Raw genomic sequence first — 16,220 nt, 5'->3', positions numbered from 1 at the left:
GTAAAAGGCAAGAACAAGCTTGGTGACAAATGGGGTAGGGTCCCCCACGTAGTCGTTAAACAACCAAATGTAGACATACCCGTGTATATGGTACGCCCAGAAGTAGGTGGTGGGAAGACCAAAACTCTCCATCGCAATTTACTTCTCCCTTGCAATTTCCTTCCCAAGGGTGCCCCTCCACATCCCCCATCTCCCACGGCCACGAAATGTAATCACCCCAAGAGGTATTCCCCCAATCTTGAACGTGTTCATGAGCTTGAACATGATGAACGCATGATTGATGACATTGATGAGAATAGTGTGAGTGCATGGAACCTCCCGTTTGCTGATGTGAATCAGGTGCCCCGGACCCCTGAACCCTCAAATGATGAGCCCCCAAATGACGAGCCCCCAAATGATGTACCCCCGAATGATGTGCCCCTACCCTATGGGCCCCCACCAGAGGGTGATAATGAGGAACCCTGGGTCCCTCCTCCCCTTTCCCCAGGTGAGCAATTAGAGACTGCCTCTGTTAATGAGGAAGACTTTCAGCCGAGAAGGTCAAGAAGGTGTCCGCATCCACCTGACAGGCTTGTGTATTACCAGAGTCAAATTGTACAACCAATTTTAGAAAGTGAGACAGGTTGTCTCATTCTGTTTGGGTTGGTTGTGTTGATGTTGGTGAAGATTGTATTTTTGTTGTTTTCACTGACCGAGATTCTAGTGAGTGTTGGAGTGCTTGTGTCTGTTGTTGTGCTGTCATGTTTTCCAAGAGCAAAACAGCAGTTTACAGAAAGTATTCGTGCATCTAAGGCATCAGCATCATTTTGGAAAATGAAACCAAAAGATAGGATTGCCAAATTGCAGGAGGAGCGTCGTGACTATAGATAGCGCTATTAAGTATGGCTATAAGGCTTGCAGTATGATTCTGTTGGAATCCCGGATTATGTGTGATATTGATGTTTTCATTGATATGTATGGTTAAAGTACATTATGCGTTATTTTAGGAATTTGTAAGGATTCGAGTTCAGGCATTACCATGAGCTCCAAAAAAAAAAAAAGAAAAGAAATCGAGCTTTTTGGCAGACAGTGGAAGGGCATCAGTATCATTTTGGAAAATGAAACCAAAAGATAGGATGACCCAATTTCAGGAGCAGATGTGTAGAAAAGACGAATAAGTAAAGTTTACCTCTTTGATTTGATTCTCCTCTGAATCCAGTTTGATTTTGATGTATTTGTTTCAGTGCATATTGATAGATACATCGCTTTATAGGCAATGTACCTAGGCCAGGTATGACTTACTGTATGTCTGATGAAGATGCTGTCATTTTAATGACGCAAATTGTAGCTTATTTCGTGTATATGAATGATGTAGAATAATATTAGTACAAGTGTATGAGACACTGCACACAGTTAAATGCTTTTCATTTAAATGATAATCACTTGGGATGCAAGCTATTTTAAGATGAAGATAGTCACTGCTTGCATTATTTTGTCTTATGATAAGATGAAAGACGAAATTTGTGTCTAAACAATGTTCAGATGCTTACATGTATATATACACATTTTCAGGAAGTGATTGCGCGGTAGTGTAGGATAATTTGATAGAATTATTTTACGTTTGTTTAGATGGTAAATCACCTCAATATGTACATGGGTTGATCTGATTTCTATTAGTGTTGCTTGTGATTTTTTTTTGGTGGACACCACCTTCATGCTACCAAAAGAGTTTAGACGGCTGCAAATAGTGATGCTGTTGTCATTCAGATAAAACATAGATATAAATTTTTGTTTGTTGATCATTTATCAATGCCACATTTAATTATGTTTCGACTTCATATACCTTAGAAATTCACATTTTAGTTGTTGGAGTTACTATTTTTTTTACATCACATTTTAATCACTCAGTGGAACAGTCAAGTGTGATATTTGCAAGTGTTTACGCATGATTTAATGAGTTTTGACATATTTTCTTAAGTTCATGATTATGGAAAGAAAGGTTGTGCTTTAGGTGAAGACACTCGATACATGCCAATCACAAGAGTTAACCGAATTTGAATAAGAGTTTTGCGATTGAGTTATACAAATGTAAGTGCCAAACACACATTTATTTTATCAGATATGATATGAGTGCTCTTTGTTGTTAACGTCAAACAAGGTGTAGTATAGAAATGGTTATGATAGTCTGAGCACAGGCTTATGAAGTAACTATTATTCTTATTTAAGTAGGTGTTCAGTGTTGTTTAGTGAATGTTGATGAGTAGGTCGTAGGATATAGTGGTGTACAAAAAAAGGATCATAATGAACCATTTAATTAATAAGTTTTCGAATGTCGAGGACGCCATTCAGCTGGCAGGAGGGAAGGTGTAAGGCGACAGACATATACCTCCTCTTGTGTCTGAATTTGTAGACTAGTCCCCCAATGCTGTTACGTGCAAGGTTAAAGTTTCTGCCAGCAGGTTCTTGACCCTCGACAGTCATTGCCCTTTTTATACGTAACTCCCCAAACAAAGACCCTTTTGATTTATAGACAGGCAGCTCGGATGGACTGGCCGGAGTGATCATAACATTAGCCAGAAACAGCCATTGTGAGTCATCCACCGTCGGATGCAAGCGGCAATGTTGAAAGCCCAAAGTGTTGATATTTAGATATACTATCCCAAACTCCAAGAGGAAACTTCCGCCAGATTTTTGTGTTATATTGAGTGGTGATGGCGTCGACTGTCTCCCAACCTGCCACACATCTGTCTTGACCACTATCCCAATGGAGCCCTCTAATGACTCGTGGTTTAAATGTCCAAGACAACTTGGTTAATTCCTGGAACATTTCTTGTATTAATCTGTCATCCCTTGTAGGCGGATCATGATACTTAGGACCAATGAGATGACTTATCCAAGATGACAATCATTTTAGGCTAATCTCAGGACCTCCCCAAAAAAATAATCATTATGGGATGGAAATATAAAGAGTAAGATTAAGATGAGGAGCGATGTGGGCGTGAAGTGAGCTGTTTTAGTGGGTGTGTTAATGAATGTGTAATGACCTATATATCCCCAGCCTTTACCCCAAATCCTGAGTGAAGAAGAAGTGTGGAGTCGAGTCGAGAAGCAGAGAGACCAGTCCCCGAGCCGCCCCGGCCGAAGTCCCAGTCCCAGCCCCAACTCCAACCCTATCTCGGCTCCCGTATTCCAGTTCCCGTTCATCTCCACTATTCATCTGTAACTTACTAATTTTTCCGAAGCTGCACATCTTTGAAATATAGTCCAAGTTTCGACTGGAAATTGAACTTGTAGTTATCAACATCAGTAACTTCCTTCGAAACCTAAGCAACGAAAATCGGACTGCTGTGAACGCCAGTAATTTCATTCGGAACAACAAAATAATACCAGTTTTGTCAACGGGACTATTTTATCAAAACTCCACGCCTTCATCAATTTAAATACATCTATTCAAAGAAGAAGAACCCCAATCGGCAACGCCCGTATTAAACCTGTATACAACGAGCAAAGGAAATCCAGCCCAGTAGATGCCTTGTTCCTGAGATGCCCCACTCCCCGAGCCGCCCCATCCCTGGAGACGCCCCATCCCTGCAGTAGACGCACCATCCCCGGAGTCGAGACACCCCATCCCTGCTGTCACCCGTGTCGTCAAAGGAGGACCTTCGCGTTCATGTTTTGTGTGCACATTTCTTCGGACATTTGGGACACTCGCGTCAAACAATAATAATAGTAAGTGGCCACACATACTAACTTCATTTCCCCACTAACTTTCCCTATCCCTTCCCCGAATAGAAACAACAAAAAGGTCAGTGTGTTTGAGAGTGTGATGTGTGTGAGAATTGATAAGCTGCCGATTGGTTATTGTACTGAAATGATCACATTTTGTTAAATAATTTATACCAACCTGTCTGTCATTGATATTTCACGCCTGGGTGGCGGGTGAATAAAGTTGATTATTGTGATCCCAAATTAATTTCCACAAACTGTTTTATTTGACTGTATTTAACTAATTAATTAAATTCTTAATCATTCTCCTTTTTTTGGTGGTTTATTTGTTAACTCGACCCTCACCTCGGTAGTGGCGAGCTAACAGACCTAAACTTAGCCACATACCGTGAGTCTGAACTCCCAATAATTCTTGGCGAGGTAAGGCGAGTGAGGGGGTGCGAGATATGGATTCAAATTTTTACAGTGGTTGTTTCTAGCCCTAACTCACATTTTACAACTATTTTGAAGCATTAATATCGGGTTTTTGTTTCATCTGCAAATGGTAAATTATGCCTTTAAAGCAAGTGCGTTTGCGCGCACAACATTTTTTCACAGATTTCATTTCAATTCAGTTTAAATCTATTTTCATTTTTCGATAGAACATACCATACAATTTGCACCTCTCAGTGGCAAAAGAATAATGTAAGCGGCACATTGTGAAAGACAGAGTGTACACGAGCGAAATATTGTAATGCATCATTGTTATAACAAAACATTGCAGTTAATCATCTCGGAGAACAGTTATGTTATGCTATACGTGAAATACTTAAGGGCAAACAATTCTTAGATGTATTCAAAGTTTAATGATGAAAATCGGTTTTGAAATGGCTGGGAAATCCAAAACCAAAGCAAAACGCATATTAATCCTAATAAGAGGTATGTCCCAGCTTTTATTAGGACCTCTTTGTTTCTGGATATCTCAACCATTTCAAAACCAATTTTCATAAAGTAAACTTTGAATTCCTCTTAGATATTGTATGCTCTTTCATACTTCATGAAAGGTTTTTAATTATCTCACAAAAAGTCAAAGATCTAAAGCCCGATCTCAACTAAAACTATACAATCCCTATAACTTACCAGTATGATGATTGAGACAATATTCATTTTGAATGTGATTGGATTTATTGGTTTCTGCAATGTGTCATCATCGTGCGTACATGAAACAAATATAAATCATCATGTGATATGATCAGAGGGAACACAGTTCCTTTAGCTTTAATGTTATACTTGCAATTTTTTTTAGGGACAGGTTAATGAATCAAACAACGGTGCAGTACTGCTGCAAAACAGACACACGTACACACACACACACACACACACACACACACACACACACACGTTATCGCGCCTAATAGGACTCATTTAAAATTCATGTCCTTACCTCCATATTATGTAACCACCTCTGTTTGGGGAGATACCTGTACTCTCCGTACTTGGCCCACAGTGGGCGATGAGCCCCACTTGTAGGAACGGTATAGTCGTACACGATTGCTCGGTTCATGCAGACATGAGTGGGCTGTGTGGATGATTAACATTTTGATAGATCAGTGACGTCATGATATGAAGTTTGATTGTAAAATGGACCAAGCGCCATTTTAAACATTTTAAAGTAAGTCCACCATCATCTAGAGCAAACCAAAACATTTCCAGTGATACCTCCCTTGCAATAAAACAAAGGAATCTTCTCGAAGTTATGATTGTAAATATCCATTTTTTTTTGTATTTTCTTTCTTTTCCAGCAGCTTTAATAGTAAATATGTCAACTTAACAAGAATGGAGTTAACCCGTTCTGCGATAAAATCAAAATCTTCAATGTGTTAATGACCAAACCTTTATTAACTCAAATCAACAATACAACAAACCGTCATGGCGATACCAAATAAAATTTTAGATTTATACCATATACCACATACTATGTAGTAGATGAATAATTTGTTAGGGATGCTTATGATATATCATTTATGAAGGTTCAAGGGACGCATCATGATGCCTCACAAAGAACTAAGGACCTAAATGTCAACAGCATGCATTGTAGATAAGATGTGTACTTACGTTATCCAAGTTTTCCGTGCAGTATTCAATAAACGGTGAGCGTGAGATATCACCTTTTGGCTTATTCTGAAATGATTAAAGAGATGGGGGAAATCGAAAAAAAGAGGTCACTGCTAAAGTCATAGAAAAAATTCAGTTTCAGTTTCAGTAAGTTTTATTTCTCCACTGGTATAAGAAAAAAAAATCTACATGACAAATCAAAAATATTCACAAGTCATGGAAATATAAGCAAGAGTTATCATTACAAATATATAGTGATGTGAGTAATACATATTCATGGTATACCGCATCTTGTACCGCATCAAGTATACAGGACGTGGAGGAGACCGTTATCAATAAGCAAATCGCTTGTTACTATATAACAAAGGCATTCAGGATTACTTGCGCACTCCTTTTCGACTATTTTTGCCATTGACATTGTCGCCAGCAGATGAGGCAAAGCAAGGAAACAAAAACGACAAAATGATCACAACAAAGTCATGTATACAGTGACTTTCGCATAGTCACATGATGAGGACAAGAATTATAATAACCTCTTTGCACTGCTCGCACCGCCCCATCCATTATCCCCCACCCCACCCCACCCCACCCCACCCCACCCCAGGCCATTCCCCGCCGGCTGCTGGGTCGGCCGCACTGAGCATGACCGACGTCAGGCACGCTAAATGTCCAACATATTTATTCTACCGTCTAATGAACATAGTCCATTAGCACAATAAGCGCCTCGCTTGAGTTAAAATGTTTCTACAACCCATTCCATATGCATGCACCGCTTGCCTTTCCTGTACCCGCATAAAGCAAATATCGTGCGCGAAATCCACACGCTAATGAGATGCATAGAAAAATCATCACTGTTCCTCTTTCCTGTCATTTTTGCCATATTTCAGAGTGATTGATTGATAATTTTAGTACCATCAACAAACATATCAACATCGTTATACGAGACTATACATCCGTGTGAAGTCGATACACCTTTTTGCTCGCCATGATGGAACACTAAGAGTACATTACACAGTAATATGTGAGTGTGTGTGTGTGTGTGTGTCATCATTATCCACAAGTCACTGTTTGCTTGATTGCCTCTAAACGCTTTTCCAAATATGATCGTTCTTCCTTTCTAAAAAATTGATCACCGAAACTCGAAAGACAAGATAACAGGGCCGCCAACTAAATGTAGTGTAGTAGAGATATGAATCATTAATTCCCAAATGCTGTATAAAGGTTATTATATTTTTTTTTACATGTTGCTACATGACAGTGTTAGTCAGAAACCACAAGATTTTCTTGTCTGCAAATGTTTTATAATACACCCTTTAATTTGAAATTTGATATGGCACTGATAACGTTAATAAAATACCCAGTTAAATAGATTTAAATGGGGCGAATAAGTAAAATGCTAATATATATATATATATATATATATATATATATATATATATATATATATATATATATATATATATATATATATAGTGAAATAAGTTGAGGATGATGTTGAGGTTGATAAATTGAGGAGGACGTTGCTTTCGAGAGCAACGTCCGCCTCAATTCTAATTTCTTTCACTATATGCTACAAAGCCAGTTATCACGGTGATTGTGCACAGTTAAGACCAAGCACCGGCATAAAACAAATAATGTCATTGTGTGCAGACATTCTATGTACTGTTTATTTCTTTGTGTTTCCCGACTCTCACATGTTGTTGCATTCTCAGTGTAAGAACATTTTCAAACGTGTTACAGGTTGTAGTATTTCATTTACTTGAGAGTTTTTATTCTTTATACATTCATCCATCCATTTATCTATATGTCTATCTATCACGTCTATGTATTTTAGATACATATTTTTTCCAATCTTATGATTTTATGTATAAAGATCATTTTATTTTCTTGTAAGATGATGATTATGGAATATACGGGGAGCGAGCAAATGCTTACAACACACATGAAAGCACATGACATCACATGTGCGCCAAGACTAGTACTGGCTCTACATTTCAAAAGAACGCATAATTTCGAGATACTCTCTATACTATACTCTCCTACTTTGGCAAAAGGAAGCAAGTGACAAAAGGAATTTTGTACAGGATGTCAAGAATCTCTTCCCTCTAATTCTGTCTATTGTATTCACACATAAAAACATCGATGTGCTTGAAACTTAGAAGAATCAGACTCATGACATGCTTTCCACACTCTTAAAACATCCGGGTCAGAACTGACCCGGAAAGGGTCCGTTGGGGTCACACCCCGTTCCGGGTCAGAAATGACTCTGAATGGGGTCAGATATGACCCCATTCAGAGTCATGAATTGGGTCAGGGTGACCCCAATTCAAGTCATTTTTACCCGGAACGGGGTGTGACCCCAGCGGACCCGGTGCCGGGTCACTTCTGACCCGGATCGTTTTAGAGTGCAACATTCCACATTTCTCTGTGATCGCTTAACCAAATTGAATGTGGTTTTCTGCAAAATAGAGCTAAGATGTTATATATTTTAAGACACTGAAGTAGCATCTAGACAGTATCATTTTGGGTGTTATCAATGCGAAAATCTGATTGTATTCTTTTTTTTTGGGGGGGGGGGCATACTGTATGAGTCATCAAGGAGAAAAGAGTAGATGAACACCTTGTGTTGACGGTCCACAATCATTTCTACTTACTGTCCATTGTGACCTTTCCTGATGATCTCGTATTTCATTTTAAGACCCAGATAAGCTCTTGTCTACAGCTTCTGAACAAGCCTACATTCCCAACCTCAAGCCGTCAAATAGTGTCTCAATACCGGCACTGAACCGTCCACTCATAAACATTCATCATCCATTCAGGATTATCAGACACCTGCACTCAACGAGGAAGAACAGCTCACAATACCGCTATGCACTTACGGGCGTATACCCACGGGCCTATACCTCGCTTCGCAAAATGACATGGATCTCATTGAAAAGCTGTGAAAGAATGTTGCCTACATCACATCATTATGACAGAAGAAAGAATGCAACCAAGACCATCATCCAACCTGGTCTCGACTAAACATTTTTTTTTTTAATTTTGGCGGCCAATTTGAATATCTATAGCCCTCAAGGATGTAAAAGTTGCAGCATCAGATTCGAATTCAGCACCCTCGAAACAGGGTAAAACCTTAAAAGAATAAAGTGTCCTGACAGTAAGTATGAATCAACAGGTAAAACAAGATTGAGCCTCTGGCACCCAGACTACAAGAATATCGGAGAGGAATCGCACTCTCATAAGGAAGCCAGTGCTGCACTGACGTCATCAGTGTTTCTCAGGACATTAACCTCGAGCACGTGATGGTCATTGTCAGAAAGGATAAAACACTTCCCTACAACAACAATAAGTACAATCATTCATACATTGCGGCTTACCCTGAATGGATAGGGGGTGTGGGCCACCCCTATATCTATTATGCACGATAGTTACTTTCCCCACTTTTCCATATACCCTCTGCATCATTTTAATGTACTCCATCAGTTCTCCATAATTATGCATGGAAACACAAAATAGCTTGTATATGCTATCTCCTCTTTTCAAAATGATTACGTGTTAATAAACTAAATTTCAGCTTTCTGTCTGAAATGGCTCTTACTAAGTCGCTGAATACACTACGAGATCATGCAAATCCCTCCACACATACTAACGTACACATACAACTTTTGTATGCACACACATTAAACCATTAATGCAAACTCGAAGCAAAATGTCTATCGTGGTTGTCAATATAACGTATCATCTATACATTTTGATCCTAGAAAATGTTTAAAATGTTCTGTTTAGTCTCAAAATCCTTTCAAACAGAACGTAACTTCTTAGTATGTTTTTGCTATTCTTAATCGAGAACTTATTTCGATGGCGACCATTATATCGGCCTTCTGGCAAGCTAGCATGTCGGATCTGCGAGAAGCAATCATCGTAATACGTGCGATACCAAGACGAGACGATGATTTAGGGCAATTTGTGCGTGGCGGTGCATTCATGCACACAGCGTGGCGTACATCCAAATCGTCGCTTTGACTTATGAGGGCACGTCTACTCCCATCTGTTACTTCTGCATTTTATAGCCTCCGTAAATAGGCCTACCAACCGAGAACCTTTCTCCAAAATTCCATGTTAGTCACACGAACGGGAGAGTTGCCCTTCATGTATCAAGTTTGAATGCGTATTTAACCTCCCACAAAAGGTGTGATGTCTGTTTACGTTATGGCCCGTATCCGGGCAATTACCCCCAGAGGGCAATTACCCCCCGGCTAAATACTGGTTAGTGGTAAGGTTAGAGTTAAGATTAGGGTTAGGGTTGGGTTTAGTGTTAGGAGTTTGGGTTATGGTTAGGGTTAGTTTCAGGATTAGGATTAGGGATAGGGGAAGGGTCCAGGGTAATTGCCCAGGGGGTAATTGCCCTAGACCCGGCAAAAACGTATTGGCATGAGAAGATTATATAGTAAATCAAAAATCAAGGCTCGTTGGTTTTGCTTTTCCTGACCCCTCATCTACAATGATTGAAAGCTGAATCGTCATGGAATGTCAGTCACAAAAGGTCGCAGATGCAAGTGGAATGCTTCAGAATGTAAAGGAGTAGAAAACAATTTCAGCGGAACCCCCCCCCCCTCTCTCTCTCTCTCTCGTGTAGTTTGCTTTTGTATGTGTGTACGTATAGCACGTATAGGTATATATCCAATGTTTTTATAATATAAGCACATTTTATAATGTATGTATGTATGTAATATGTAGATATTTATGTTATCATACACATTAATCATCTCATGTATAATATTATGTGTGTGTCTGTTTGTGTGTGCATTATGTGTGCGTGCGTGTCTAGTTCGACAGATAGGCAGATGTATAGATAGATACATGTAGATAGATAGACAGATAAATAGATAGATAGATAGACAGACAGACAGGTAGATACGAGGTGGATGGATAGATTGATTGATAGATAGATGTAGATATTCCTTAGTAGCTGACATCGGATCGATGATTTCTCAAAGTGGTTGCTGTTTAATATTTTAAAGCAGCGAAAGAGCGCTCACTACACGATGCAGGTTTAACAGCCAACCGAGTTGTGTGGCAAGGAGTGTAACGACACGAACAGTCATTAAGATGTTAATATGGGTTGACATCTTCATTTCCCTCTTTATATAATCAAGGTAATTACGCGAGTTAGCAGCCAGTTAATACTGTGATTGCATTAGCGCGAATCAATCCGATCACTGCAGAGAAAATAACAACCAGACAAATCGGAAGGGACCTTTCAATTGCACATGTTCGCCTCTCATGAAGTAAAGAGCGGCGGAATGATGAATGAGTGACATTACGTACATCATTCTCGAACTGCCCACGCAGACAGCAGCGATTTGAGATTCGTTCAAGATAAAAACGAGATGATTTTTATTATATTGATCAATCATTATTTACTTCATGGATGGATTATCTCTGGATTTGCCTAATGTCTCTTCGAATACGTCAGCTCTGGACAGCTGGAGAAGGATCGTTTATGCCCTGCACGATATTTCGTTGGATAAGCATACAATACCGAGTAAAATGTTAATGATTTGGCCATTTTTGCACGAGAATACAATGCTATAAGGGGTGATAAAGGCCTTCGATGGAAACTGTCAGCTGTCGTATTATTTATGTGGATGAGTATCTTTTAAAGGGGAAATCCAGTCCAAATATAAATTAGTGTGATGAGAAAGAGTAAAATATCACGGGTTCAACGGTAAAATTTTGATCGAAATCGGGTGAAAAATAAGAAAGTTATGACATTTTGAAGTTTTGCTAATTTTTCAAGAAACAGTTCTTGAAACGATCAATATGAATATGCAAATGGAAAAGTGAGCATGTCATCTCCTCACAACTTGCCATATAGTTTGTACATACAATTTTGAAATTTCCATTTTTTCATTCAAACGCATCTATGCCCGAGGCTCAAACCCTGGTACATGTATATCTAACTGATCACTATTCTGAAGTTATTCAACCAGGAATAACATATGTTTCAGACTTCAATGACAGAAACTTTGAATTTTCGTCATTTTTTGTACAAGATCAATGGAAAATTCTGAGGTTATGACATTGTTAGCTTACTCACTTGCATATTCATATCCACTGTATAAGAACTGTTTTGCAGAAATTTGCAAAACTACAAAATGTCATTACTTTCTTATTTTTCATCCGATTTCAGTCAAATTTTTACCATTGAGCTTGTAAGATTTTAATCATTCTTATCACACTAACTTATATTTGGATTGGATTTCCCCTGTAAGAACTGCAGAAAAGAACGTTATTATAATGAAAAAAAAAAGTGTGTGTGGGAAAGTGTGTGTGTATGGGGGAGGGGGGAAGTATAGGAGGGATATGGTAAGCAAGTGCATGGTAAGCAAGTGGTTACCGTTGAACTTGTAAGATTTTAATCATTCTTATCAGACTAACTTATATTTGGACTGGATTTCCCCTTTAAGAACTGCAATAAAGAACGTTAATGAAAAAAAAAATGCATTTTCGTAGAACGGAAAGGGGAAACGTACAGACTTCAATACACGGAGCAAAATATGTCTGATTCGTGATTTGTAATATATGGTTGTGATAATGGCCGGGGAAAGTGTGTATGTGGGGGGCGGGAGGAGTATATAGGAGGGACATGATAAGTAAGTGCACGGATCGGAAATGCAGTGGTCGAATTGTTCTGGGAACCAGCGAAGCTGTGTGTGGAATAGTTACGTTCAGACGGGAGCCCTGTCTAGTGTTCCCTCACAATGTTGACATTAAGCCCCGCCCTCCGGAAGTCTTCATAGTCTCCAGAGGGTAAACCAAGGAGGTTCTATAGCTCCTTGGATTAACCTGTAGCGGTATTATCATCATGCACTCTCGAGATATAGACTCGAAACTTGCGATCATCATAAGCAGAGAGCCTTGTTGAGTGCGTTCTCGGGGGACACTTTTCTTCAGCCGAGCTAATTAAGAATCCGAGCGACCATGCTGTCCGGTTATTACAATTAGGAATTTTCCAGTTGCGGACATGATTCTTAGAAAAAAAAAATGACTCGAACAAGTCAACGTACGAATGTGTAGTCACTTCTCCGTATATGTTGCAACTGGTGTGTATGTGTGTGTGTGTGTGTGTGTGTGTGTGTGTGTGTGTGTGTGTGTGTGCCACGATGACAGACTGATAATGGTATGTCATTGTGTGACTTTGACTTACTCCACTCGTATATCCCTGTAAATATACAGAATATGCTCTCTCTATATAATTATAGTTATATGCATAAATACACACATACACACGCACACACACACACACACACACACACACACATATATATATATATATATATATATATATATATATATATATATATATATATATATATAAATATATATATATATTCATTTACATTGACGCTTAATGTATCACCTTGAGCTCAAGGAGAGGGTGGAGGTTCTTTTTCATCGAACAGCTGTATTGTCAAAATAACCATAATGTGCAATGAATGTATGTAAAAAACAGTTCTGCTTGGCGTCATGCATTCTCATTAGCCTAGTGAATGAGCCACATAGTTATGCTCATAAATTATAAAGAGCTGACCTTTGTAAACAGACGGAAATATCCACACAGTACACACACACACAAAAAAAAAAAAAAAAATCTCCTCCAAGCAATGCCTTGATAAAGGTCGAAGCATCATAGTCAGCTATCATCAGTCACTCGCGACTTTAAGCCTAAAAGATAATGATCGCTTGAGATTTCTTCTTTTGAAGAACCAGCAAACATCAAGATATACGTTATAAGACATAAACTAGAAAATGGAGGCTTAAAAAGTAAGTAACCAATAGAAGGCCAGAAGCTAACCAAACACACACCCTCAATACATATAAAGTTGGGTAGGTTGAGTAGATCGATACCCATACAATGGATCTCACGAATACCAGTAAATACATACATGACACCCTCGCGCACGTACAAACATTCCCTCACTCACTTACATGCATATAAATTATTACATGTATTACACACATTCACATACAGAAGCGTAATTCATGAAAACACGTCCTTCCATCATCTGTCCATAGAGTAATTAATATACTAATCGCTGCATTGGATTCACGACAGGTATTTACCTTATTGGAATCCCATCTTCTTATGGTACATTCATAGTCCCTGATGTCCCCGTTCCAGTCAATAGTCAGGTTGGTCTGAAATTAAGGAAAAAACAAAAAAAAAACAAAAAAATGATTACGTTCCAAACTCTATTGATAGTATTGTATAGGAATTAGATTCATTATCATGCGCTTTGTTTTGTACTAATAAAAAAAGCAACCTTCTTTTCCCAACAAAAATAAATTAAAAGGAGAGGGTCTACATAATATTGTTTAATCTTTTTTTTTTCTGAGATAATAACCATCCGATGCCCTCGAGAATTAATCCGTTCACCTTCAGGAATTATTTTCTTTTCATGATCAGCCATAGCAAACAGCAAGGCGAACGTGCCTACCACGTATTGCGGAAAGGGATATGCAAATGACAGATATACAGGTTAGAGATTATGTCTTGATATGCAATATCTAAACTCAGACACTTTGATTGAAAATAATTCCGTGATAAAAGAAAAAGAAACAGGGTACATTGTGATACAACAGCAACATTTCTGATGACTGTTATATTCAAGTATATACTTTGGGGTTTTAACTTTAGCTTTCATTTTCTAAAAATTCTGTTAGCTCTTTCCTCATCCAAATCATACGGCCTTTATGTCTTTTTTTACTCAGCGTAAAGGATATACACGAGGAATTGCTTATAAATGTGTTGATACAAGTGAGTATGTTGGGTGGTAGCAGGCTCAACGGTGCTCCAAGCAAGAACATCATTAACAAAACGTCAGGGTTGGGTATATAGGTACTTTTCAGGGTCACGTGCATATGTCCACGAAATAATACGTGGTGCATCGTTAATCTGTACAATTACAGGGCTCTCTTGAAAAGCAGGCCTCTGGCTAGAACGAGACTTACCCTGAATTTTTTAAAAGAAAACGTGAATAAAATAAAATAAAAATCGTTAAGCCTTCTACCATCCAGCGTACTACCGCCACGGAAGCCTTCAAAGATCTCAACAAGTGATTATGAACTGCTAATGATGATTATTAACGTTATCCATGCAGAGGTTTGAAAAATAACTTTGAAGAAGGGGCAATAAAAGCGGATGGGACAAATACGGTGACTGGGACAAGGGAACGGGATGACAAGCTAAGTTTATTGTTTCGAATCATTCTCATTCTTAATTCTGTTCTTCATTATATCGTTGATTTGGGAACATGAGGGTTATGATACGAAATACGTGTTTGGTTTTTCTAATGTTATCTTGTTTGTTTGTTTATTTGGGGGTTGTTGTTGGTATTGTTCCCTCAGAATCTCCAATTAGAATCCCACATATTTAATGAAACGCATAATCAGGCACCCGCTAAGCGTTGAGGAGGAGGGGGAGGGTATAATCTTTACTTTTTAATACCTTTAATATCCTTTTTCTCTGCTCATGGCTGAAGAAAATACAAACTGAATCACCTTTCCGTCGTCACATTTTTCGTTGGACACGCCCATCGGTATGCCGCCATGCATGTCTTCACCAGGGGCGATTGGGTTCCCGTTGCTGTGAAAGGCGGGGATACCTCTCGGGGTTGCTATGGCGACATTATCCAGGTAGCACGAGGTGATGGAGAGGAGAATAAGGCTGAAGCACCAAGACGTTGTGGTGCTCCTCCAAACTGACACACCCATGGCCATGCCTACCACAGCGATCAATGTGGGCTGCAAAATAAAGTTTACATAATAACGAGACCCGTCAAAAATCATCGCTAGTATTTGGCCAACTAGTCAGTCCGCAGCACCCGATAATTCGCTCGTATTTATTCAACTCGTATGCAAGCCCGCTCTAGGCTTGCATACGTAATGAGCTGCGGAAGGGGATTTTGTCCTTGGGCTTTCGGCACCAAAAATACACCTTATGTTCACAAATTTGGTATCAAATTCAAGGAAAATATGTAAACTATCGCCACATGTTACTCAAATTATTGCAAATGAAAAATACCATAGCGTAATTTGAGCTTGAAAAATGATAAAAAAAGTAATTCTTGCAGTACACGTTCAAGATCGACGTCAAAAAATACCAAATTCACCTTGCGTCTCAATGAAAATGCTTTATTTGGTAGTCCATCTCCTAATCTTTGTATCCATGTAAATATCTTGACAATTTGTTGCTTAATCCGGTCAGGAACCAGTAAAATATACATCGATGTCAGTGCTGATCAGCTTGAAACCGTGCAATGTCAAGAGTAAGTTCTCTCATTGGACAGCGCATGCATTCAGCGCTTGCATTACGTCATTACGCTGCTACATAACGGTTTCATGCCACTTGCGGTTTC

General features: G+C 38.9%; 1 protein-coding gene across 1 annotated transcript in view; it reads right to left on the bottom strand.

Moving 5' to 3' along the window:
* Nucleotides 1-15,576, bottom strand: part of LOC140227136 (uncharacterized) — a 28,577-nt gene extending 13,001 nt beyond the window's left edge. The window contains exons 1-4 of the mRNA XM_072307570.1: nucleotides 15,364-15,576; nucleotides 13,927-14,001; nucleotides 5,800-5,865; nucleotides 5,129-5,263 (exon numbers count right to left, since the gene is read on the bottom strand). Coding sequence (XP_072163671.1) covers nucleotides 5,129-5,263; nucleotides 5,800-5,865; nucleotides 13,927-14,001; nucleotides 15,364-15,576 — 489 coding nt within the window. The remainder of the gene's footprint in view (nucleotides 1-5,128; nucleotides 5,264-5,799; nucleotides 5,866-13,926; nucleotides 14,002-15,363) is intronic.
* Between the last annotated feature and the right edge of the window lie 644 nt (nucleotides 15,577-16,220).

This window comes from Diadema setosum, chromosome 4, assembly GCF_964275005.1.
Source record: "Diadema setosum chromosome 4, eeDiaSeto1, whole genome shotgun sequence".
NCBI lineage: Eukaryota > Metazoa > Echinodermata > Echinoidea > Diadematoida > Diadematidae > Diadema > Diadema setosum.
Note: the sequence above shows the minus strand (reverse complement) of the source record. Positions and strands in the feature narration are given on the sequence as shown.